Raw genomic sequence first — 27,687 nt, 5'->3', positions numbered from 1 at the left:
TCTTAAGATATCTCGAGATAGAAAAAAGGTTATCGACATGCGGTTTTCAGTATTATGCTGATAATTTGGTCTAATTTTTTAATACATGATTAAAAATGCATACTTGTATTTAATATTTTCAAAAGAAAACTAGATTTCTGAAAATAATTAAATAACGCCTCCTAGCTTGCATATTACTTATTAGGCTATTTCGAAAATAAGACGCTTACATTGACGAAAAAGAGCTGTTTTCAACAAGACCAAGTATGCAAAATTCGATTTAGACAGCCATTTTTTCATAAGAAGGTTCCCACCTCTTTTTTGCAAAGGTAGACTTAAACTTGTGAAATCAAATATGCGCAGAATTTTATTAAGAATACGATGATTGGATTTCCAGTGCCCTTTCATTGGGTAAATTTTGTAAAATTTTTATTTTTTAATTTTTGATATTCAATTTCGCCCTCTAGCGGTGGACCTACAATTATGAAAATAATTTCCAGGCTTTTCCAGAGGCAACTTTTGTTATAATTTTTTTTTCACAAAGCTGTACTATAAACGGTTCCTGAGATATGGCCGAAAGCCATTCTTATTGGGACACCCGGTACAGACAGAAAGGGAAAAAATATGGATTATCCCTAATAATTTTGACACGTCAATTTATTTTCCCAGTTTGGCATAATTTGACAGAATTCATTAACTTTTTTGTTAACATCTGTCAAAAGTATGACGCCATATTCCCAATATGTAAAAGTATCTCCCCAACGTTATGGCAGGGAGGTACCGTCTTTACAAGGCGTGGCCTCTTTGATCTTTCGCCGTGAAAATTTTTCTTAAATTGTAAGGAATGGATCGTGATAGTAGATCCATAATTTAAAATCTCTTGTACCTACCCTTCAGTATGCTCCTAGAATCAGAAACGTGTTTCTCTTTCAATGGTAGTAAATTTAAGACAATTTTCACTATTATCATGGAGGATATTACACAAGAACTTTAAATTATGTATCGCTTAGTACATATTGTCATTTAAGAAATCTATCGAATATAGTAAGTTAGAAAAATATAGGTGTTCGAGGGGTAATCCATTCTTTTTTACACAGCCGCCATTTTGAAATGACCCAATGGAGCAGCACAAAAATCTGGAGACATATTGAATAACAAACGAGCTTCAAATGAGGTATTACATACCATATGATCCGACAACTGAAGCTGAGCAGGGGAGAGAACATATATAAAGATGCACACAAGAGTTATACTAATAATAATTTATTGTTATACCAACAGAATCTTGAATCTACACTCTGGACCAAAATTAACCGGCCACCTTAAAAATGGGTCATTTTTGATGTCTTATATCTCCTAAACCTGTTGTCCGATTTAAGTGATTTTTTTAATATGTTATAGCCTTATTCTTTAACAATATAGCTGTAACAATGTTGTTGCTAAACAGGTAAATTTTCATTGTATATCGGGTGTACGAATCAAACTGTGTTTTTTTCTTAAAGTTTGCATCACCCTGTGGAATATTCTAGCATTTGTAGAATACTGAAATTAAAACCTAACTATAGCCTCATGCTTTCTCAATATTTTGTTTTTTGATTGATTCGCTTATGTTGGATAATAAAAAAGTTAGGTGCTTTAACAACTAGACATGTGTTTTATCAATACAGGGTGTTTTTAAAAAATGTTGGCAAAGTTTAAGGGATAATTCTGCATGAAAAAATAATGACAGTTTGCTTTATAAACATATGTCCGCAAATGCTTCGTTTCTGAGATAGGGGGTGTTGAAAATTTTCTGACAAATTGACGATTTATTTATTGCTTTAGAATCGGTTGAGATATGCAAATACAATTTGGTAAGTTTTATGACGTAGTTATTGCATATTTTTTGACATACAATTAAGAATTTAATATTCACCATTGGCGCGCATACGGGTAATATGAGCCATCATAATTTTGTGTAATTTTGGTCCAGAGTGTATGAAAAAGTAAAAAATATACCTGCATATTTATTGTTTACATTAAAAATTTTCTAAATTTATAAGAAATTTATAAAGCAAGACCTTAGTTGATGAAATTAGAAAAAAATAAAGAAGAAAAAAATGAAAATAAAATACGCAAATGTAAATCAGGCATGTTACCTTGCCTTACTAGTTGTTAGTATTATTTACAGTTGTATTAAAGAATCTTCCTTGCAAAGTAATATCTAGATAAAACTAAAAAAATTAAATTTGCATAACTAAAAAATATGAATGACAAAATATAGGAACAAGTTCTTTGTTATTTTTGTTTCCCATACTAGTAGAGCAGTATAATAAGAAAATAATGGTAACGATAGATTTAAGCTAAGATCATACGCTAAATTTGTCTATAACACAATACATATGCAACACACAATATAAGACAATACTAACACTCCCATACATAGAATCCGCATAAAGCTTCTTCTTCTTCTTCTTTTACTTCTTGGAGATCTTTCGATCTGTTTAATTCTGAAGCTGCGTCTGGTTAATTTCCTGGGAGGTAGATTGCCAACTATCCCTCCATCTTTTAGGTGGTCTTCCGGGGGGTCTTGAACCGGGCGGATTGTTTTCTATGGCAATTTTTGGGAGTCTATTCTCATCCATTCGTCTTACATGGTTGTACCACATCCTCTTGCGCTGCCTTCTCCATCTTACAATATCTTGAATTTTGAATTGCTCTCTAATGTCTGTATTTCTCACTCTGTCTCTTCTTTTTTCCCCACTATTGTTCTTAGGGTTTTCATTTCGGTAACTCTTAGCATCTGTTTCGTTTTGTTGGTGTCTTCGCGCACTTCTATGCCATATGTCATGATCGGTCGTATGCAAGTCTTGTAGATTCTAATTGTACTATCTGTGCGCATATACGGATTTGACCAGACTATCTCCCGCAGACATCCTGACAATGCAGATGCTTTGTTGATCTGACTCCTCAGGTCCTTTACTGGGTCGTGAGTGCTTGATATATCTATGCCCAGATATCTGAATTGCATCACCTGTTCTATGGGGTTGTTCTCAACCACTAACTTACATCTGAGTGGATCTTTTGCTATTGTCATACATTTAGTTTTTTTAGTAGAAATGTTCATATTTAGTTGGCGGCTTACTTGAAAAAAGTGAAAGAGCTGTCTCTGAAGATCATCTTCTGATTCAGCAATAATTGCTGCATCATCTGCGTAACACACCATACCAATTCTTTTGTTGCCCATTCTATATCCGAGATTAAGAGATGTTACTTTGTTTATAATTTTGCCCATGAGTAGGTTAAACAAGAAGGGGCTTAAACTGTCTCCTTGTCTAATTCCTCCCGGTGTTGGAATATTTTCAGTGAATTGGTCTTTTGCTCTAACTTTGGTTACGTTGTTGTTATTTAGGTTATGGACTGTCTTTGTTATGCTGGTCGGTGTTTTATTTTCTATTAATATATTTAGAATGTCTCCCAGGCGAACTCTGTCAAACGCCTTCGTCAGATCGATGAAGCAAATATACGCTGGCATGCCGAACTCTACAGCTTTTTCTTTTATTTGTTTTATTATAAATACTGCGTCTGTTATAGATCGCCCCTTTGTAAAACCTTGTTGTTCTTCAGCATTAGTGATTTGTCTTTCCAGTTTGTCCTTAAGAATACCCGTGAAAAGTTTCATCGTTGTATTTAATAGGGTTATTCCTCTGTGTAGTTTTGTGGGCAAGTTTTTTGTCCTTTTTAAATATGGGGACTGTGATGCTCTTATGCCATTCCTCTGGCATCTGGTGTTTCTGTTTCGTTTAAGATTTTTTTAAAGAGTTGCGACAGTTTACTTGCAAGCTCAGGGCCTCCATATTTTAAAAGTTCATTGGGTATACCATCCGTTCCGCATAAAGCACATAGAAATATTTCAATAAATTCAAAAACACACAGAATTAGATGTACCATAGGGCGTAAAACATCCACCCACAGATCTTTCCAGCCAATGAGACGACCTGTACCCTTGCCTGGTCAGTAGATACTTCTCAGTGACACTCGGGGATACTTCTTGGCGAATTACCCCTGAACTCCTTAATATTATTTCACACCATTTAATCAATTTCGTTCTGAGTTTTAGATCATCCAAAAGGGGACATAGTTTTTTAGTATGATACCCCAGATGAAGCAATCCCGATTCCTGAGCATTGGAGCCGTGTAGCGTTAGGCACAAGCTGGTTCCCCATTTACTAGGTCATTCAACATTAAAAGTAAGTCTCCCCAACGTTATGCCTGTGATTGGGGAGGGACGGAAGTAACTTGGGGGCTAGGGAGGTACCGTCTTTATAATGCGGGGCCTCTGATCTTTCGGACGGGAGAATACCCTACTCAGGGAATCTCATGTCCCATGGAGCCGGGTTTTACTTTGTTCCTGGGATATGCTTGTTCTTCTTCTTAACGTGCCCTATCAAGTCCCCTTGACATTGGCGATTAACATGGCAAAACTGACTCTGCCTCGAGCTCTTCTAAATAGTTAATCTGCTTTCTTTATTCCTGTCCACTCTTTGATATTCTTCAACCAAGAGGCCTCTTTTCTACCAATTCCTCAGCGTCCTTCGATTTTACCGATCATAATAAGTTGAAGAATATTATATCGGTCTCCCCTTACTACGTTCCAAAATAGGCCATCTTTCTACATTTGATGTTATCAAGCAGCATTTGCTCTCTTAAGGACTGATACATTTGTCAGCATAGCCGTCCATGGTATTTTTTGCTTATTATATGCTTGTTACTTTGCTGTATTTGCTGTGGCTTCGAAAGAGAAAACCATACATACAGACGAAATCATATATGTATACTCAACCAAACTTATATGGAATCACTATGTATTTGAAACCTGCAGCTTTTGGAAGCTATAGGTGTAAATATTTTATTGAAATAAGAAGAAGAAGAGTTGCCGTGTCCAAGGACTATATAGCAGGAGGAACCTACGGGATCCCGAGTTAACGAGGCTGCACAAGATTGATCACGTAAATTGGTGTCATCAACACCAAAACTGGAACATTAGAAATTGGAAAAGTGTGCTATTTTCAAACGAAAGTAGGATGTGTAAAATCTGATGATTAACGAATTCGTGTACTTAGAGGGCGAGTAAGACAAGCAAGAACGGAAACTGCCATATTTGATAATAAATATAAAAGAGGAAGGGTAATGTTCTGGGGAGGAATTATGATCGGTAAAAAAATCCTTTAATTTTCATCCAACCAACTTTAATAGCTCGCAGGTATGTTAATTTGGTTCTATAGCCTTTAGTTAGGCTCCTGAGCGATGCGATGGAAGAAAATTTAATGTAGCATTAATTCGCTTAAAATAATAAAAAATATCAGATGATTCCATATAAGTTTGGTTGAGTGTATATTATACAGGGTGTCCATAAACTCTACCGACAAACGAAGACAGGAGATTTTTCAGCTAATTTTAAGATAATTTAACCCAATTCACCTAGTCCGAAAATGCTTCCTAAGGGAGCTAGAGCTCTTTGAAGATGGCGTCATGTAATTAGTTTTTCTTAAATAACTCCAGAACGCTTCTATTTATAAAAACGAAAATTGGTATGCATATTTACTTTCCAGAAATGAATCGATTCCATCCATTGTGAATTTCTATTACCGGTCATAGGCGTCCGCTTTGGGTAGGGCAACGGTTATTTTATCGCATAACTTTTTCATCTTTAACTTTTAAGCATTTTTGACACTGGATTATTAAATTGTGAGGTATTCTAGTACTAAAAGGTACTCTTGCTTTAAGTCGGTAGGACACACCGTTTTCTAGAAAAATCGATTTGAAAGTTTTTCGTTTTTGGAATTTGAAAATAATTGAAAAAAATTTTCAAAAAAAAAACGATATATTTTACTAACTTAAAGCAAGAGTAACTTTTAGTACTCGAATACCTCATAATTTAATAATCTAGTGTCAAAAATGCTTAAAAATTAAGGACAAAAAAGTTACGCCATAAAATAACTGTTGACCTACCCAAAACGGACGCCTATGACCGGTACTAGAAATTCGCAATTAATGAACTCGATTAATCTCTGGAATATAAATTAATGAACCAGTTTTCGTCTTTCTAAATAGGTTTTTTTTGAATTTTTTTTTTTAAATTCAAAGAACAAAAAATTTTAAAATCGATTTTTCTAGAAAACGGTGTGTCCTACCGGCTTAAAACAAGAGTACCTTTTAGCACTAAAATACCTCAAAATTTAATAATACAGTGTCAAAAATGCTTAAGCATTAAAGACAAAAAAGTTATGCGATAAAATAACCGTTGCCCTGCCCAAAACGGACGCCTATGATCGGTACTAAAAATTCGCAATGGATGGAATAGATTTATCTCTAAAAGATAAATAAGCGTACCAATTTTTGTTTTTCTAAATAGAAGCGTTCTGAAGGTATTTAAGAAAAACTCATTACAAGACGCCATCTTCAAAGAGCTCTAGCTCCCTTAGGAAGCATTTTTGGACTAAGTGAATAGGGTTAAATTGTCTTAGAATTATCTGAAGAATGTTCTGTCTTCGTTTGTCGGTAGAGTTTCTGGACACCCTGTATACATCATATATACATAAATAGACCGGTCTAGTTAGAGAAAAATAGGAGTGAGGTTACAATAATTACCATCAAGCTGAAAATTGGCAGGATTGTTCAAAATACCATCATAAGTGAAAACTAAAAAGTCCTCATAAATCCGACCCGAGCTAAAAAATTTACGCGGGGTCAAAGGTCACCAAATATGATTTTTAGCGATTTTCAGCGAAACGGTTTTATCATAAAATTAGTTCTAACAAAAAATGTAGATTAGATAATTATCTGTAAAAAATATCTTAATATTTTTTTTGTAAGAGCCACCGTTGAAAGAGTTCTAATCGTCATAGTAAATATGTATTAGTACACCAAGTATATACATCACTGAAGCTGTAATACAAGTAAACATAATATTCTTTCAGTCAACTTAACTTAAATTACACATAATAATATAAGATATCATAAATATGATAATGCTTCTACTACACAGCTTGCGGTCTACCGAGGGATGCAATGTATAAGCTGTATTATATTACAGTGCCAACAAAAAAAAATCTTTACAAAGTGAATGTAACGCGAAAATAATAAGAATTATTATTTCAATTTTACCGCTTATTCCCATTAAAAATAGTAAATTGATATGACAAAGTATTAACTTATAATAATTCTTCTTACTTATTCGTATTATTCAATTTGTAAAGATGGGTTTTGTCGGAATAAACACGTTTTATTGATACGTCGGGTAATCTAATCACCCTACCTATTCTTTTATCAGAAGGGTTTGAACATAATAATGAAAGCCAACTTACTAGGCAAAATGTTTATTGTTAAGTACCAATAAACATTTCAATATACAATAAACTTTATGCAAATTTAGTTTGTTTACTATTATGCAAATAACACCGTTATCTTCCTAGGTGGCGAAATCCTTCAGGTAAATGACACCCTCGAGATATTAATTAGTCTTGAGTCTAGTACAACTCCGGAGTGAAAATACGTGTTAAACCTAATATATTACTTGAATGTGCTGAAGTTTAAAAAAAAAAACTAATTCAACTCCACAAGAAGTTATTTCCAACAGAATTAGCTTTCTTCTCTTTATGTATGGAGCGCCTAAAAAAATTACGTGCTTAGATAAGTTTCGATATGCATGTTTCTTTAAAAATGCTCGAAATAAAAAACAAGTGCAGTTATTTTGTCTTTCTCCAACCTCAGCGGCTGCTCATCAACATCTTTTTCGGGTGCCTATATTACCAAGTTCAAGTGTGGCTCGGTTATCAACTAGATCCAAAAGACTGGGGATGGAAATTAGTCGACAGTTGATTAGAACCAATTTAAACTTTACTCCCACCTGCGCCGGAAAAACTCCTGAACACAATTTTTTGCAACTGTAAAAAGGGATGTAGCGCCAAATGTGGTTGCAAAAAAGTTGGACTGTTTTGTTCGGTAGCATGCACTAATAGGGATGTTCACAAAAAATTAAAAAGTCATTTCAAACATGTAAAACGATTAAGAAACACCCTAGGAATAATTGTCCAAAGTTTCAACAAAATTGAAAAAGCCTTTCTATAAAAAATCTTTATTAGAAATCTAGCATTATTTTAAATTTCAAGAACGCTTCTCTATTGGCCTGACGTCACTAGTTGCATACCCCAAGCGCACGCCATTCTCATAGTGTTACCTGTTTGACGTTTCAGGTAATTTTATTTTGTTCTCTTCTTGTTTTAACAGGGTTAAAGTGGAGTTTTATAGTGAATTTGTTTAGTTTAAAGTGGATAGACTGTTTGTAAGGACATATTTTGGGTTTTACAAAAATAAACAAATAAAATGGAAGAAGGTTTTCAGAAAGCCGATTCGTATAAACTACCGACTGTAGTGTAGATGTAACAATGGTGTATGATTCATTGGCATCTTGTAAAAAAATAAATCTACCACAGCTTTACTGAGTGTATATTCCATATAATTGTCCATGTCTTCTTTAAGCTAAAAAAATAAATGCTTAATACTCCACAAAAAAAATAGAGAAAGTTGTATGCATGCATTGTACGCATGCATATTGTATACATACATTAGCTGGTTATTACTTTACCTTGGTTAGGTGTATTAAAAATATTTTTATTCTTCCTCATGTGCCTTGTCCGTTGTGGACGTTTGCTATCATCATGGCAAATTTAATTTCATTTGAGGCGTTTCTGAATAACTCGATCGATTTTTGTCCAAATCATTGGCGTAAGTTTTTAAGTTATGAGTGTCTTTTCTTCCGGGTCCGCTTTTGCTCTCTATTTTACCTTGCGTTATCAGTTGGAGTATACGATATTTATCATGCCTCATGATATGAGCGAAATATTTAAGATTTCGTTTCTTAATTGTAAAAGAGATTTCTTTTTGTTTTCCCATTCGACGCAATACCTGTACGTTGGTGTGGGTCGCCTAGGATATTTTGAGGATACGTGGGTACACCCACATCTCGAATGCCTCTAGCTTTTTCATTAATGTTTCCATTATTGTCCAGGCCCCTGCGCCATATAGCAAGACCGGAAATAATAACATTTTAGCAGCCGCATTTTTAGTGGGAGAGATATTATGTCGCAATGGGTGAAAATATTTCTCATGCATGTTGTTAAATGTTGCTATGTCCTTTTCAACTCTAGATCTTATTTCGGTTGTTTCGTATTTCGAGTTGACAACTGTTCCAAGGTAAAAAATATTTTTGAGCTTGGGTATTATACATTTTCATTTCAACCAATCTTTTCACTAAATTATTAATGATTTTAATATAATATAAAGTCATACCTACATCCACATGTAGTTATTTCAAGGTTTACTTTTACTGTATGTATTATTAGAATCCCGTTTTTAGGAATATCCCAGTTTAAGGAATACAAATTTGAGGTCCCGAAACTTTTTCATTTACTCTTTAAGGGGGTAGGTGCAAAATCTTGGTCCAATGCTATTTAAATTCATTAATTTTTTTCGAATCCTGAGAAAACTAATAAGTATTTTTGAAAAATGTAAATGCAGAAAGAACAATTACATTATTACCAAGGGCCGAAAGTCTCTGGAAAACTTCTATAATGTTTATTTTATTAAGTTAGTTCTTTAAGTTAGTTATTTTAAGTTCTAGCTGCAACAAACCATTTCTTTTTCTGTTTTAAATTGGCTGGAACGGTAATAAAAATCTTGTCAGAACTGTTTTTTGATGTATTTACACACCCAGGAACAAAACACCACTTATTTGGCTTTATTTTTAATAATTAAATACGTAAAAAACTGCGCACATTCAAATACACTGAGTAAATAAGTATACAAAACTAGTCGTCGATCAAAGACGTTACGACTGCTGACGTCACAGACCGTAGCCTCGCTGCAGGGTACCGTTTTTCTAGCCTCCAAGAAAATCAACATTATGAACTCATTTATCTTAAAAAATATACATTTTTAAACAGTTTTATAATTGTTACGTTTTTATATACCTTGTAATCTATTGAATTTAACTATATTTAAAAATTAGTGAACATCCCTATTGTCAAACCGGTCGTGCTCCAATGTTGAATCACCAACAATTGAGGATTCATTTGATTCTATCGAGGAGCCATGTGATGTGTCATTATTGGGGCAATTTACTTGCACTCACGATGAACAAGAAGAGCTTTTTATAACTTTTTCATTTTTCACCCTTGCCAATATCAATTATTCAATAGCTTCAAATTCAACAGAATCATAACAGATCCGTGGAATAGGCCTATTAGGGAAACCACTTAAAAAAACGCGCTAAGTACAATATCTCAAAGGTGGTGTGAAAACGTGTGCGCATATTATGACGATTACAACTTTTTAAATCGTTGTATCTCAAAAACGGTGGCTCTTAAAAAAAAAGTAATAAGACTTTTTTTATAGATAATTATCTAATCTATATTTTTTGTTAGAACTAATTTTATGATAGAACTTCGTTTCGCTGAAAATCGCTAAAAACTATATTTTATGACCTTTGACCACGCGTAAATTTTTTAACTCGGGTCGGATTTATGAGGACTTTTTAGATTTCATTTATGATGGTATATTGAACAATCCTGCCAATTTTCAGCTTGATGGTAATTTTTGTAACCTCGGATGTGTAAGTTGACCGGATTATAAAGTATTTAAGACAATATATGCCGTAGAAGCATGAGGAGTCTCTGTGTTTGAATTGGTAAAAACACCGCGATATGACGTAATTTCACGGCCTCACCAGACATCATCATTCTCTTTGCCACTATCCCCATGCAGGATCGGCTTCCCTAATTGCATTTCTCCATTAGTTTCAACATCAATTCCCTTTACTGACATATTCTGCCAAAACGTATCCCCCAGGTGATTTCTTCTCCTACTTCTTCCAAGAACCCGCAGTTCAGCAGTTCTTCGTATTGGGTGATTAACGCCTCGACGTTGAACATGACCAAACCATCTCAACCTATGCTTGTTACTCCACTCATCCATCTAAGCATTCTCATTCCTGCCACATGCATTCGTTGTTCCTCTTTGTAACTGCCCAACATTCAGTTCCACAATGATATAGAAGAGCTGTGGGAAACGACTGCCGAAATAATAACCAAGACAGCTGACAAGATCTTTGGAAGGAGTAGGCAGAAGAGGGTAAAAACACGGTATGACGATGAATGTCGGAAACAGCTGGAAAAAAGACAAACAGTAAGAAAGACATAGATACAACTACAAACAGACAAAAGTAAAAAGGAATACGACGACTGCCGAAAAGAAACAAGAAAAATGATACGCACAAAGAAAAGAAACTATGAACAGCAAAAATATGAAGCTATGGAGAGAGACCGACCCAAACCAGGCTGCAGAAAATTCTATAAAGCAATCTCCACAGAGAAAAGAGGACATAGAACCAATTCTATCCATACACTGAGAGACAATCAAGGCCATATGGTAATCGACGATAAAGAACTAACAGAAGAATGGAAAGGGTATTTCAGGGACCTTCTAAACATCATACAGGAAGAACAGCACAAAGAAGAGATCTATATAACAGCAGGCATGCCCGTCGAAAATCCCTTTTTTGAAGAAACCCGAAAGGCCTTAAATAAGCTAAAAAATCACAAAGCGCCGGGTACGGACGAGATACCAGCAGAATTTCTGAAATATGGTGGAGAAACACTACATCGCCAAATCCACCAATTAATAACACAGATATGGTTAGAAGAAAGGATACCAGCAAGATGGAAGAAAAACATCATAGTGCCCATCCACAAAAAGGGGACAAAACAAAATGCGCGAATTACAGAGGAATGTCACTCTTAAACAGGGCATATAAAATCCTCTCAAACATCATTCTTAGTAGACTAACCCCTTATGCTGAAAATGTCCTAGGAGAATATCAAGCCGGTTTTAGGTCAAACAGATCCACAATAGATCAACTATTCACGCTGAGACAGCTTCTAGAAAAGGGATGGGAGTATAACAGACCCACAATCTCTTCATAGACTTTCGACAGGCATATGACAGCGTAGAAAGAAGCCAAGTATGGAATGCCATGGCGGAGTTCTCAATACCAAAGAAACTCATTCGGATGACTAAAGTCTGTATGGAGGGTGGAATATCAAAAGTACGTGTAAATAATAAACTGTCTGACATCTTCGAAATCAACAGTGGACTCAAACAGGGTGATGCGTTATCTTCACTACTTTTTAACCTTGTATTAGAGAAAGCCATGAGGTCGGCAGAAATAAAAACAGAACTGCTATCGGTTCAAAGTCCCAAGTTATTACTAGCATACGCAGATGACATTGATCTCGTTGGAGATTCCATCCTATCCACAAAAGCCATTTTCAACAAGGTGAAAGGAGCAACAAGCGAAGTAGGGCTGATGATTAATGAAGAGAAGACGAAATATATGTGTATAAATAGAACAACACGAAGAGACACAACTTCGAAAGAGTACAACGTTTTAAGTATCTGGGGGCCGTAATCACATCTGACAACGATGTTAGTGAAGAAATAAAAGACAGAATCCAATCAGCAAATCGCTGTCTATTCGCACTGGATAAGCTTATAAAATTAAAAAATCTTACAAGAAGTTCCAAGATCAAAATCTATAAATCCATCGTCAGACCTGTACTAACATATGGTTGCGAAACGTGGACTATGACCAAATCAAACGAAGAAAAGCTCAGACGTTTTGAACGAAAAATACTTAGAAAAATTTTCGGACCTCACCACGACATTAACACAAACCAGTATAGGATCAGAGCCAACTTCGAATTAAAAGAACTCTAAAATGACACCGATATTGTCCAAGAAATTAAATCACAGCGACTAAGATGGGCAGGCCACGTGCACAGACTTCATAACTAGAGACTTGTAAGACTGGTATGGGAGGAGATTCCTACAGGCAAAAGACCACTCGGACGTCCCAGAATGCGATGGAGAGATAACATCCAAGCAGATCTCCGAAAAATGAACATCCCATTTGACCCTAGGTTGATGGAAGACCGAACAAATTGGAAGAAAGTTGTACAGTCGGCCAGGACCCACACAGGGTTGTAGCGCTAAGTGATGATAATGATGAACATTCAGTTCCGTACATCATAGCAGGTCTTATGACTGTTTTATAGAATTTCCCTTCTGCTTCCATGACCTCATCAGATGCGAGGACTAAAAGTAGTGGTAAATAGTATGTATGATTGAACATATATTTAAATAAAAAAGCATGTAGATTTTACTTTGCAAGTCTTTTTAAAAATAATGTTATCAAAAATAAAAAAAAATCAAACCTGAATTCTATCAACTTCATTATAATAGTTTTCAATAGCTTGTAAAGTTTGCGCATTTTGTCTGCGCAACTGAATTAGTAGTAGAACTAATTCCTCGTGAGTTCTACCAAGTAATTCACCAGCAGAAACACTTACTCTGTCATTAGCCCGCCAATTATCCTAACAAAATATGTAAGTACAGTGATATTATCAAGGAACGAAATTTCGAACTTACTTGTCTTCCAACTGGAGTCAAATTTGGATGACTAGAGGTTTGATGGGAGTAGTACGTCTTAGGGGTAGAAGTACTAAAAAAAATTATATCAAAATATGATTATTTTCAACCTATAGTACGCGAAGGCTAGGAAGAAACAACTTTAGCATGGTTCTGATTAATATTCGTTCTATAAGATATAAAACTGATGAATTATTTCTGTTTCTAGAGGAATTAGGGTTTCCACCGATAGTTGCGGTTACTGAGCACTGGCTTGAAGTCAACGAGCCTTTTTTTGTAGAAAAATATTCCACTATTGCTAGGTATGACCGTCCAAGTTCAGCTCATGGAGGCACCCTAATTCTTTCTACAAATAATGATTTTTCTCTGGTAACAAAATATGACTTTCTATTAAGTGAAGCATTCTTTGAGTTTTCCTTAGTTTACAGTAAGAACCTTAATCTTTATATTATTTGCATTTATAGATCACCTGACTCTTCCGTGGAACTATTTTTTCAGAACCTGCTTAATTTGTTAGATGACCTGCCCCATAAAAGCAGAAAAATTTTATGCGGGGACTTCAACATTAATTATGCTGCTGCTTGTGCTACACAAATATCCCTGGTCAACATATTTGAATCATATGGTCTATCAATGCACATTGATTCTCCTACAAGGATTACAAAAACTTCATCTACCATAATTGATTATATTGTCTCAGGTTTCTCACCCCGTGATGTCTGCAACTGTTAATGCGGGACTATCTGATCATAAGTTTAACATCTTTAGCAAGTCCTCCTCGAAAACTAGACGTTTAGGCAGGATTTTTTCCGGTCGGAACTTTCGTAAATTCCAAAATTTATGTTTAACCTCTGAGTGGCACTTTCCTTCTATGGACGTCGATTATAATTTCAGTGATTTTTTGAATAAGCTGGTCTATATCTTCAATAAAGCATTTCCGTTAATCATAATTAAGCAAAAACATCGCAAACCCTGGACTACCAAAGGTGTCCGCATATCAGCCAAAAACATGCGTGCACTACTGTATATCAAGAAATTTACTACCAACGTCTCTGTTACTGAATATATCACCAAGTACAGGGCAATCTATTTAAAACTTATAAAATCGGCTAAAAAAATTGTACTATCAAAATCGTCTCAGAAGCTCTAAAAGTGTTGCAAAAGAAACTTGGTCCATAATAAACGATCTTCGAAATAAAACTCACACAGCTCAAACATTTTTCCTTCCAGACCCAGAAAATCTAAATGAATACTTAGTTAATGTGAGTAAAAATATAACATCAACTATTGTGTCACAACAAGATCCCATTTCCTATCTCCCTAATTCAAGAAAGGTTTCGAATTCATTCTTTATAAGACCGGTTAATAAATCTGAACTGATCCAAACAATCAATAGTATCAAAAGCAAATCTTCCTGTAGTACCGATGGACTATCCATAAAAATTTTCTCAAATCTCCCAGACAATGTATTGGGAGTCCTCATCTCTCTAATTAATGATTCTTTTGAGAAAGGTAAATTTCCAGAGTGCCTAAAGACGGCCATCATTATTCCTCTTCATAAGGGTGGTGAAAAATCTATTGCCTGCAATTATAGACCTATTGCATTACTACCGGTACTCTCCAGAATTATTGAAAGACTCATAAAAGCCCGACTTATGTCCTTTCTCGTTGATAACAAGATTTTATCACAAAATCAGTTCGGCTTTTTAAATAATAAATGTACCACCGATGCCATGTTTTCTGTACTACATGAGGTTTATCAAGCATTAAAGAATAATCTCCACACTGCCACTGTTTTTTGTGATTATGCCAAAGCTTTTGATTGTGTAAATCACGACATTTTGATAAAAAAACTAGATTTCTATGGAATTCGAGGTATTTCTTTGAACTGGTTTCAATCTTACTTGGATAATAGGAAACAACTGGTTAGAGCAAATGATACAGACTCTAGTCTCAAAAATGTTGTATGTGGGGTACCACAAGGTTCAGTATTGGGTCCTCTACTTTTCCTTATCTTTATTAATGACATCACTAGTTTAAAAATCGATGGAAAAGTTTTTCTTTTTGCTGACGATATCAGTATCACTTGGAGCAACTCAAATATCGCAACTCTTCATGCTACTATAACTTCTGATCTACTCACAATAAAATCCTGGTCCGATTCTAATTTACTCTCTTTTAACGTAGATAAAACAGTAGCATTACCCTATAAAGGAACTCTTCAACCCTTACCTCTTCATAACAGCCAGATCAGTATCGTTGATTCTGTAAAGTTTCTTGGTATTTTTTTTAGATAGCAACCTTAAATGGTCCCTTCATATCGATGTGTTAAGCAAGAAACTATCCTCAGCTTGCTTTGCAATAAGATCTGTTTCGAAGGAAATGGATTTAGCCTCTTCCAAAATAACATACTTTTCATTGTTCGAGTCCCATCTTCGATATGGTCTGCCTTTTTGGGGTTCTGGTACAGCTGCCCAATCCGATGTTATTTTTAAATTACAAAAAAGAGCAATAAGATATCTGTTTGGCCTCAGAAGAACAACACATTGCAGAAGCTACTTCAAAGATCACAGGATTCTAACATTACCTTCTTTATATATTTTAGAAACTGTTTGCTTAATTCGTAAACATCTACATGTCTTTCTAGCAAAACCTAGACATGACTATTTCACCAGAAATTCTACCTTTGACATCTATTTACCGATCCCGTCCAGCGAGTTAGTAAAGAGATATATAATATATTCTGTAAAAAAACTATACAACCATCTCCCTCTACATCTTAAATCTGCAACATCTTTCCCCAAGTTCCGTAAAATGACAAAAGCCTATTTATCTAAAAGACCATATTATTCAATAGCAGAGTTTCTTAACCAATAACTAAGAAATTACAGTATTTTTATGTATAAGTAGAATCTTAATCTATATTTGAGTGTCATATGCAGCAGCATAATTTATTAAATTACTTATTAAATTTCTTAAGGTAGATTACGCAATTTGCAATTTTTTTTTAATTTTGCAATAGATTGTTATTGATTTTTATTTTACTGATTTTTATTTCACTTTATTATGTTTTATTTATATTGACGATTTGTATAATTCTAGTAAATTGTATTTATTGTTTTTATTTATGATTCTTGTAAGCTTTGTCTATAAAATTGTTAAATTTTTCATGACAATAAAGCATATTTCTATTCTATTCTATTCAGAAACAACGCATATACCAGGTATCTGGTATCTAAGAGACTCATTATGATTCAGCCCAGTGTGGTGCTATTGTTCGAGGTGTGAAAATATCGAAACAAGGGATCATTTTATACAACAGGTAGATCTCTTGTTTATGGAATTCTACACCTCGAACAATAGCAGAATGATAAGCTGAATATTAATGAGTCTCTTAAATAGCTGGTACTACTTTACTTTCATTTTAGTACCGCTTTAACTGGAGCATCACCGATTAACGATTTCTAGGTGGCGTTTCACACGAAATCTCACATTTACATGCGATTTTTCCAAAATTACCGCAAGTTCAGCCAATTTTCAATGGTAAATGTGCAAACTGTAAGTAATATAAGGATATCTTAAACACACATGTAAGAAAAACACCAGTAGAGAGAAAATACAACAAATAAAGAAAACGAGCCAAAAAAATTGTTATATCAAAGAAAAGAGAACAATGAAGGTATGAAATGTGGGATGTAAATTGAGTTTACATCCCACGTGTTGGGAAGGTCCATACCTTACCTAAGGGCATTATTCTTTTTTATTTATATCCATCCTATGGAGTTTATTAAATAGACGGGATCACCCCATTACAGCATTATAATAACATTATATTTTTAATCTAATTTATCTTATAACTACACTTTAAAATACAATACTTAGAAATAATTCTAGAGTTTACTATAAATCATGGTTTTAAATTGATTTAAACTTAAATTAAAAGGATATATTTCACAGTGACTATTTAAAAACTTTAAGGTCCTATCAAATGGATTATTGCAGGCATAATTGGTAGCATGAAAGTTTATATGAAAAAATTCAAAAGATCTTACTCTATGCTGTGGAATATTGAAGCTTATTTTACTTAAAAGTTCCGGACATTGAATTAAATTATTTAATAATTTATAAATAAATACAGAATCAAACTGAATTCATCTGTTATAAAGTGTTGTTAGATTTAATCTATCTAAAATTAGTTTTTTGTCTATATTTGCAACTGGAATTCCCATTTTGTAACCGCAATACCTAAGAAACGTATTCTGAACTTTCTCAGTGGAATTGATATACTGGTCATACATAGGAGACCAGACTAGCGTGCCATATTCTAATTGAGAGTGTACAAGAGAACAATACACAACTTTCGTTACATCAATTGGGAACTCACTACAGTTTCTTAATGTAAATCCAAGAAGTTTAAGACTTTTCAATGTAATCTGTGATATATGGTCATTGAAATTAATGTTTTCATTAAAAATGATGCCCAGGTCTCTAACTTGATTTTTATATCTTAAGTTAACATTATTCATAAGATAGTTTGAGTCATATTGTTTATTCCCCCTAAAAAAACTGATATAATAGCATTTATCGATATTTAATGTAAGATTATTCTGTATACTCCAGTCCCATAACCTGTCAATATCCTTTTGCAATATATGTATGTCAGCTACAGATTTTATACATCTATATAACTTTAAGTCATCTGCAAAAAGTAAAACTGATGATTCAAGATTATCAGAAATATCATTTATAAAGAGATTAAATAGTAATGGTGAACAGTGGCCTCCTTGGGGGACACCTGATAAAACCTCAAATTATTCAGATAGGAAATTAAATAGTTTCACCCTTTGTTTTCGATCCTTTAAAAAACTTGATATCCATTCTATGGCCTCCTTAGTAAATCCTAAATTTAGGAGTTTTCCAAGCAAAATGTCGAAATTGACTCCGTCGAAGGACTTGGAGAAGTCAGTGTAAACTGGGTCTACTTGTTCCTTCCTCTCCAACAGATCCATTTCATACACTGCCAAGTTAGTAATAGTGGATTTCCCAGCTGCAAACCCATGCTGAACTACAGATAATAATTCTTTACATTGCCAATATAGTTGATTGTCAACTATTTTATCGAATAACTTTGGTATTGCTGATTGCTTAGAGATACTATGATAATTTTTTACATTATTTTTGTCACCAGCTTTAAAAATAGGTGATACATAGCTTTCTTCTAGCAGGGAAGGAACATGTGAGCAAAGATAAATTAAATTTGGATATTGTAAATGAACAATGTTTCAAGAAATAATTTGGAATATTATCTGGTCCCGTTGAAAAAGAGTTTCTGAGTTGACATTTGACATATACCATCATAAATATCAGAGATTTATTAATAGTGTACAAAGGAATATCTGCACTTGAACATGAGTTCGCTTTGGGCAATCGGCATGTGGATGAATCATATACACTAGCAAAATGTTCGGCAAACAAGTTAGCTATGTTTTGGGCATTATCTGCCATTTGGATATCAAGGTACATGTGATTTGGAATATTGTTTGATTTTTTTTTATCATTAATATATATCCAGAAATGTGCTGGATTATCTTTCAGGTTGTTACCAACAGTTTTGATATAATTAGAGTGACATTTTTGAGTTTCTACTTTACATTTAGATCTTAAGTCAGAAAATATCAAGTAATCTGCTTCAGACTTTGTTTGTAAATATTTTTTGTGACTAGTTTTCTTTAAAACTATTAAATTTTTTAAATATGGGGAAAACCATTTTGGAAAGTTAGAGCTTTTAATGAGTTTTCTTGGAATAAATTGATTAAAGACAACATGTAGATTAGGTAATAAGTCTACTACTCACAGTCTTGTTAGATTTTATTTATTTAAAATGTAGATGTAAAATTTGGGCGACCGGTTTCGGTGTTTAACATTTACACCGAAATGTTAAACACCGAAACCGGTCGCTCGAATTTTACATCGATTGATAGAATTTATTCGTCTAGAAATTTATACAATGTATACACATTACATAAATTTATCTGACTAGTCAAAGAAGTATTAAGGCGGAAATACATATCCGCGCCGCGAACTCCGCGCCGTGTGAGCGCCGCGCGTTTGAGGCGCGGTTATTGTTCGTTAAAATTTTTCATTTTGACGACCCAGAGGAAACATACGAACGTTTAGTAATTAATTGTAGATAATCATGTCTCTGTCCTGTACTTCTACTACATCTTATTTTGTTATTACATATTCTGAAACTATTTTCTTGTGTCATCTTATACAATTTACTATTTTATGTGGAATAAGCCACAGTTTGCGAACATTTCGGGAACTACCTTTTCGCTTCCCGGCAACACAAATATAATGGTAGGGGAGCCCAAGCGGGGATTTTTGCAGTTACTCGAGCGCGTCAGATTATCATATGGGGCGAAACGTTGTACCCTGCAGATGTACCTCCACCATCTATTGGCTCTTAACACAGGGGGGTTCGTTCAGGGGGGCCCGAAAAAAAAATCTATCCTTAAAAATACTCGAAATTGTCAGATTAAGATTAGGTAAGTTAAGTACATGCAAAAGAGTCTATATTTCAAAAATATGACGATTTGAGCGGGGTGTACGGAAATGGGTGAGTCAAAAAGTTTCACAAAAAAAAGCGAATATTTTGCGAAATGAACGTCAGATTGAAAAACTAAAAACTACGTGTTCAATGTTTTTTAAAAATCTATCGAAAAATACCAAACATGACCCCCACGGAGAGGGGGGGGGGGTAAATTTAAAATATTAAATACAAATCCCGCGATCTTTCGCAAAATAAACATCATATCGAAAAACTGCAAAATACACTTTATCAATATTTTTAAAAAATCTATCGAATGGTTCCAAACACGACCCCCACAGAGGTGAGGTGGGGGGCTTACTTTAAAATCTTAAGTGGTAGCCCCCATTTCTTATTGCAGATTTGGATCGTTTGTATAAAAATAAACAACTTTTATTCGAAAAAATTTTTCTAATTATGGATAGATGGTGCTGTAATCGGAAAAAAGATTGTAGGAAATGGAAAATTAAATTAAAAAATGGGCAAGTCCCCACTAAAATGGAAAATTTTACTTAACTTTTTTTGGTTTTAGGACCTAATAATCACAGCCCAATAGGTCCCCAAAGCGCTCGAGTGACTGCACATTTAGCATACTTTGCTCCCCTACCATAATATATCTGCTTGTTCCTACAACCAGAAACAAAATTAGAGAACTATAGGTTGTTCCACGTTGTGCGTTACGTTTTTCGTTTTCCGGTGACACAATTGTAATGTATCTGCTTGTTTCAACTCCGTTGCTTCACCAGAAGCGAAGTTAGAGAACTATTGGCTCTTCCAAGTTGTGCGTTACCTTTTTGGCTTTCCGGTGACCCTATTATAATATATCTGCTTATTTCAACTCCGTTGCTTCACCAGAAGCAAAGTTAGAAAACTATAGGCTCGTCCAAGTTGTGCGTTACCTTTTTGGCTTTCCGGTGACCCAATTATAATATATCTGCTTGTTCCAACTCCGTTGCTTCACCAGAGGCGAAGTTAGGAAACTATAGGCTCTTCCAAGTTGTGCTTTACCTTTTTCGTTTTCCGGTGACCCAATTATAATATATCTGCTTGTTCCAACTCCGTTGCTTCACCAGAAGCGAAGTTAGGAGACTATAGGCTCTTCCAAGTTGTGCATTACCTTTTTCGTTTTCCGGTGACAAAATTATAATATATCTGCATGTTCCAACTCCGTTGCTTCACCAGAAGCGAAGTTAGAAAACTATTGGGTCTTTTAAGTTGTGCGTTACCTTTTTGGCTTTCCCGTGACCCAATTATAATATATCTGCTTGGTCCAACTCCGTTGCTTCACCAGAAGCGAAGTTAGAAAACTACTGGGTCTTCCAAGTTGTGCGTTACCTTTTTGACTTTCCGGGGACCCAATTATAATATATCTGCTTGTTCCAACTCCGTTGCTTCACCAGAGGCGAAGTTAGGAAACTATAGGCTCTTCCAAGTTGTGCGTTACCTCTTTCGTTTTCCGGTGACCCAATTATAATATATCTGCTTGTTCCAACTCCGTTGCTTCACCAGAACCGAAGTTAGAAAACTATTGGGTCTTTTAAGTTGTGCGTTACCTTTTTGGCTTTCCGGTGACCCAATTATAATATATCTGCTTGTTCCAACTCTGTTCCTTCACCAGAAGCGAAGTTAGAAAACTATTGGGTCTTCCAAGTTGTGCCTTACCTTTTTCGCTTTCCGGTGACACAATTATAATATATCCGCTTGTTTCAACTGCGTTGCTTCACCAGACAAGAAGTTGGAAAACTATAGGTTCTCCGAGTCGTGCGTTACCTATTTCGCTTTCCGGTGACACATAATATATATCTGCTTATGAATGTTTTTTTGATATTGATAACTATTTCCGAAGTGAAAGTCGAAAGGTCAAGTAAACTTGATTTCAAACTCGAATTGTGGCTTATGCCCAAATAAAATAGTAAATCTTATTTTTAATACATGTTATTTTTAGTACAACAAGGAACTAACATTTTTTAAAAAGGTCCGCATGTACATTTTTTTATTTCAGCTTCTATTTCCGTTCAGATCGGATTTAAGTTGTTTCTTTAAATTAAATGGTTTTTTTATTGAGGATCCCACAATAATGATTTTCCACGGTAAACATCAATTTCCTTCCGACAGTTCCGACCATTCCATTACTAACAAATATTCAACTCATGCGCGCCAAAACCAACAAACCACTCGCAAACCCGTCCAAATACGTATTGCGAACCATCAAAGCGTTTGTTGAAAAACCGACAGAATTTAGATCGTGGTGCGCCGTGTGCGTGCCGTTTGTGCGTCACTTGAAAACACGTACTAATCTGACGAATACGCTGCGCGCGAGCGGCTCGCACACCGAGCAGAGCGCATATGTATCTCCGCCTTTATATGTTATACAAAGGTAAACGCATTAAAAATTTACTACATTAAAATTTACATTGAGAAAAATACATTACAAGAAACACATTAAAATTTAAAAATTCCTCAATACTGTAAAAGGCATGGCTAACTAGAAACGTTTTTAGATTCCGTTCAAACGATTTAATAGTGTCAAGATGCATCTTATGTGTCACTGAACTTATTAAAACATTTAATCCCAATGTATGTAGGAGCATGCTGTGCAACTCCCAGGCGGGAAAAAGGCTGGTGTATGTTATCTTTTAGGTGTGTATTATAATATGGATGTAGATCCACGTTCCTAAGGAATGTTTGCTCATGTTTTTTTTTATATACATTATTAGTTGTAAAATATATAGGCTTGGGAGAGTCAAGATGTTAGCTTTTATAAATAGTGGCTTACATGATGTAGTTGGTGATACTTTAAACATAGTTCGTAGTATTTTTTTGAGATATAAAAGCTCTATTCATATATGGAGATGAGCCCCAAAATATTAAGCAGTACTGAAGGACTGGCTGCACCAAGCCATAGTACATTAGTTTTAATATATGGAAGGATACAGTATCCCTTATGTTTCTAATTACATAACAACGACTACTTAGTGTTGAGGTTACTTTATCTATTTGATCTTCCCAACTTAGCTTTGGATCTAGCATCAGTCCTAAAAGTTTTATTACTTCAGCATTTTGAATGGACTTGTGATCAATATATTATAGATAAGGATCATAGTCGGGGGCTATATTCTTTGGTAAAAATCTCATGAAACTGGTTTTTGTTATATTTAATTTAAGGCCATTGTCTTTGCAATACTTACTAAATTCCTGAGATGCTGTATTACCCTTGCTAACAAGCTGATCAAATTGATGATGTAATATAATGAAGCTTGTATCATCTGCATATTCAATAATTTGATTAGGAGTGGTGCAAACTTGGTTGATATCGTTGATAAAAACAATAAAGAAGAGAGGACCAAGAACCGAACCTTGTGGTACCCCTACAGAAGACTTCATTGGGTCTGATCGTGTACCATCCAATATTATTGTTTGCAAACGATTTGACAAATATGATCTTACCCAGTCATGTGGTATACCTTGAACTCCCATGCCTTCCATCTTCATCAGCAGCAGCCTGTGATCCACCATGTCGAAAGCACAACTGAGATCATAAAAAAAACCCAATGTGTTCTGTTTTTCATTTAGAGCTTCATAGATACAGTTAAGACAGTCATCAACAGCACTTACAATAGATTTTCCTTTCCTGAATCCATTTTGGACACCTGGCAGTAAATGAAATGCTTCAAGATAGCTTGTTAGTCTTTCACAAAACGCCAGTTCAAACAACTTTGCAATCTGACTGGGTATACAAATCAAACGGTAATTCTCAATATTACTTGCAGAACCTTTATTTTTAAAAATTGGAAATCCCTTGGATTCCTTTATATTGGGAAATTGGCCTGTCATAAAAGATTCGTTGATTAAATGTGACAAGGGTTCACATATGTGACTGGCAACATATCTTATAACCTTACCATTGATTTCATTTAAACCTTCAGCATGTTTAGATGTGGTCTTACTTATAAGTAAGTGACATTACTTCTGCAGGTGTAGTTGGAGAGAAAGAAAGTCTTGGAAAATTGATCAATTTTCATGAGATAATTTGGAGTTGAGTTATTATTATTTTTATTGATGAAATAGTTATTTATCATGTTGGCTTTATCTTTAGTTTTTATATTTTCATTGTCATTTATTTTAATTATATTTGCTAATGTAGGTTTATTTCTATTTTGATTATTATTAATGATTTTCCAACTTTCTTTTATCATGTTGCTATTTTCAATACGTGCATTATTTCTTTGTTTTAAAAACTGTTGTCTGATTTCTTGATATTGCTTTTTAAAAGTATTATATCGTTCTGTATAAAACATCTACATTTTAAATAAATAAAATCTAACAAGACTGTGAGTAGTAGACTTATTTACCCTACATAAATAATATTATGTGCTCACATCAGCAACCATTTCAATATTTACAACATAGACGTAGAGTTTCATAAAACTTTTGTACAGCAGACTCAATATCTAATTCATAAAATAAGTTGTCCCAATTAATACCTGCGAAATAATCATTTATCGCTATATAATTACCATCTCTGAAGTCAAAATAGTATTCTTCATATATGTTAGGTTAATTTTAGTAGTACATCAAAGATCAAATGTGTAAGCTATATGATTATTATGTAAAGGCATTAGAAGGTCTAAAGCTGGTTCTAATCAAGTATGCACCTTTAATGCAACTACTTAACATTTAAAGGGTTTTCACCGTTTCACCCTAGTATTTCTTTGGTGGCTCAGCTGGCATTTAACCTGTCTAAAAAAACACTGATGATGATTTTTTGAATAAAATCGAAAACGTTCTGTGATATAGCCCTTAAAGAGATTTTAATATAAAAAAATGTATACCTTTTACAAAGGATTTTTTCCAATTTTTTAATTCAGTAAGTGACGAGGAATTATTACTGAACCAATGGAAAGAACACTTCGAAGATATTATAAATGAAATATCTGAACTGAAGGAAAATACAATCAAGAACGAACAGAGGAACAACTGCCTAATGAAAAGGAAATAGAAGAAAGAATAGAGAAACTAAAGAAAGATAAGAGCCCAGTACTAATTAAGCACTTATACATAAGACCAGGTTCTTATGGACCTGCCTTAGGAGGTCTAAGTGTCTGAAGAGCTCAAAAGTGGGCCCTGCATGATATACCATATGATACCATATAGGTACACACCTTTTTCAACACAATTTTTCATTAACCTTTTGATAACGATTACCAGAAGGGAGTTTGAAATGTCATCGTCATCATCAATGGTGATACAGCCCTATGAAAGAGCCTCGACCTTCCCAAGTCTATTACACCAGCCAGTCCTATCCATTGCCAACCGTTGCCAGTTTGCTGCGCCTATTTTTCTCCCATCCTCATCTACACCATCCTTCCATCTAAGTTTTGGCCTACCCCTATTTCTACTTCCCACAGGTTGTGACACAAGGATTCTTCTAGGAGAGTTGTTATGCTGTGATCTTGCTAGATGTCCTGCCCATCTTAGTCTTCCTATTCTTATCAGAGATACTATGTCTTTACCACCAAATATATGTTTATATCTGCGTACCTCGTAGTTGTACGTCCTCCTCCAAATACCATTTACACAGATGCCACCGAATATGCCTCTCAGGATCCTTCGTTCAAATATAAGCTGAAGGTTTTCATCTGCCTTGGAGATGGTCCATGTCTCCGATCCATATGTCAACACTGGTTGTATAAGGGTTTTGTATATGGTTATTTTTGTTTTTGGCTTAAGTTTCTGCTTCTCATATGTCTACTCAGTCCAAAATAGCATTTGTTCGCTAGGATTATCCTTCGCTTGATTTCTTCCGTCATGACATTCTCCTTGGTGATCAGGGAGTATGTGAATTTGTCCACCACTTCAAAGGTGGAGTTATCAACAGAGAATTGTTACAATAAAACGTGGTAAATTTAAAAACTAATTTTTAGTATGTATGCTGCTGATGTGTTAGTACACTACATATCATACATAAACAGTGGAGACAAGCTCTTGATGAAAAAGGCTTAAAACATATGTGTGTTTTGATATGGTCCAAGATAGAGACTTGTGAATAAATGCAATTAGGGAAGCCAACCCATCATAGGGATAATGGCAAAGAGAATGATGATGATAAAAAAGTTTTCCCTTCGACAAAAAAAGGAAATAAAGTAGAATCAAAAAATAATTTTATTTTTACATCCTAATTTTGAAACATTAATGATAATCTACTGTTTAATACTGTTAATCCGAAATTATTTATTATGTTCCCCGAAAATCTGTACTACCTCTGCATTTCCCAGTTTTGTAAGAGAACTAGGGATTCCCAGTGGATTTAGCACATCATGTGCTAAATCCACTTTTTCATTTTCTTTGTCCAAGTTTGTTTTAAGGCGAATATACTGCTGCCTTGGTTTACCGTTGTACTTTATATGCCTCCCAAGCTTTTTCAAAGACTCATACAGCAGGGATAGAGCATCACCATTTAATGGTTGAGCATCAGTTAGTCCTCGGCACATATTGGATAGGGCAAAATAACACTGTCTTATGGTGTTTCGTGATTTCACAGCTTTCTTGGCCCCTTTTTCCTCACCCCCTCTTTTCTCATATAAGGCAATGTATTTCAGTACCCTGGGAATCACATCATGAATGCCGGGATTCGCACGTTTAAGCCTATTTAAAATTAAAAGCCATTCATCTATTGGAGGGACTTCTTCACCTTCATACCCCACTTCAAGTTTACGTAAGGCACCTTTAGCGTATTCATCACAACATAATTGTATTTCTGCGGGGGTTTTCGTGGGTACAAACTTATGTAATTCCACCATATTCTTACTCCCAACTTTTTTCAATCCCTTCAACAGTTGATGTTTCTCTTGGGATGTCCAGTCTGATGCCATTTTTGATACTCTTGAATCTTCTAATTCCTTATCTTTTCAACAGCCGGTTTTTTCCAGGATAACTATACAGACTACAGACTAACGAAATTGAAATTGCTTATCAACGACTTGATATTACATAACCTTATTTTTTTAAATATTTATAATAAACATAAACATACCACATTACGTCATAGCGTCCACAATAATTATAGTCGGTGTTGTGAGACCGTTCCCGTATAAAAAATTTTCTGATTCGGTTTCTTGCGAATTCCAGGTAGAAAATGCCCCCTTTAAACAAATCAGGAAGGTGCTGGGCGAAATTTTTGGGCAAAAATTGGTAAAACAATTTTTTTAAACAAATTCAAAAGAGCACTTTTTCTTGCTCCGGAAAATAGTTTTTTAGGTTTTTTGGGCCATTTTAAATAAAAAATGACTCACGCAGGGCTGTAAGTACGATGTTGGGGGCCCCCTACCGGGAGGTCTCGGGGGTGACCCCCAGCGGGAGGGGGTATCTGGGGGGTCGGTATACTCCCCATCTCTCATCTGGAAAACGTCTTACGAAGTTGACTGCTTCGTTTTGAAGGTTTTGTTCGTTTGCATTCAAAATAAAATCAGATTGAACAATTCGGTACGTATCTAACACTGCTTTCATTCCTTGAAAGCGAGTGTCTAGCTCAGGTGTCACCAATTGGCGGACCGCGATTGAATTCAGAATATAGTGTTTGGCAATTTTGAAAATGT

At 34.8% G+C, this 27,687-nt stretch overlaps 1 protein-coding gene across 4 annotated transcripts in view; it reads right to left on the bottom strand.

The window, feature by feature from the left end:
• LOC114330789 (uncharacterized) overlaps positions 1-27,687 on the bottom strand; it is a 214,083-nt gene that overhangs the window by 26,975 nt on the left and 159,421 nt on the right. For 3 of the 4 annotated variants that reach the window (XM_028280196.2, XM_028280197.2, XM_028280195.2), the window contains exons 10-11: positions 13,504-13,576; positions 13,290-13,448 (exon numbers count right to left, since the gene is read on the bottom strand). In XM_028280196.2, the coding sequence (XP_028135997.2) occupies positions 13,290-13,448; positions 13,504-13,576 (232 nt within the window). The remainder of the gene's footprint in view (positions 1-13,289; positions 13,449-13,503; positions 13,577-27,687) is intronic. The other variant, XM_028280198.2, reaches the window with a different exon arrangement.

The sequence above is a fragment of the Diabrotica virgifera genome, chromosome 10 (assembly GCF_917563875.1).
Source record: "Diabrotica virgifera virgifera chromosome 10, PGI_DIABVI_V3a".
Taxonomy (NCBI): Eukaryota; Metazoa; Arthropoda; class Insecta; order Coleoptera; family Chrysomelidae; genus Diabrotica; species Diabrotica virgifera.
The sequence above is the reverse complement of the archived record's forward strand: the minus strand, read 5'-3'. Positions and strand labels throughout refer to the sequence as shown.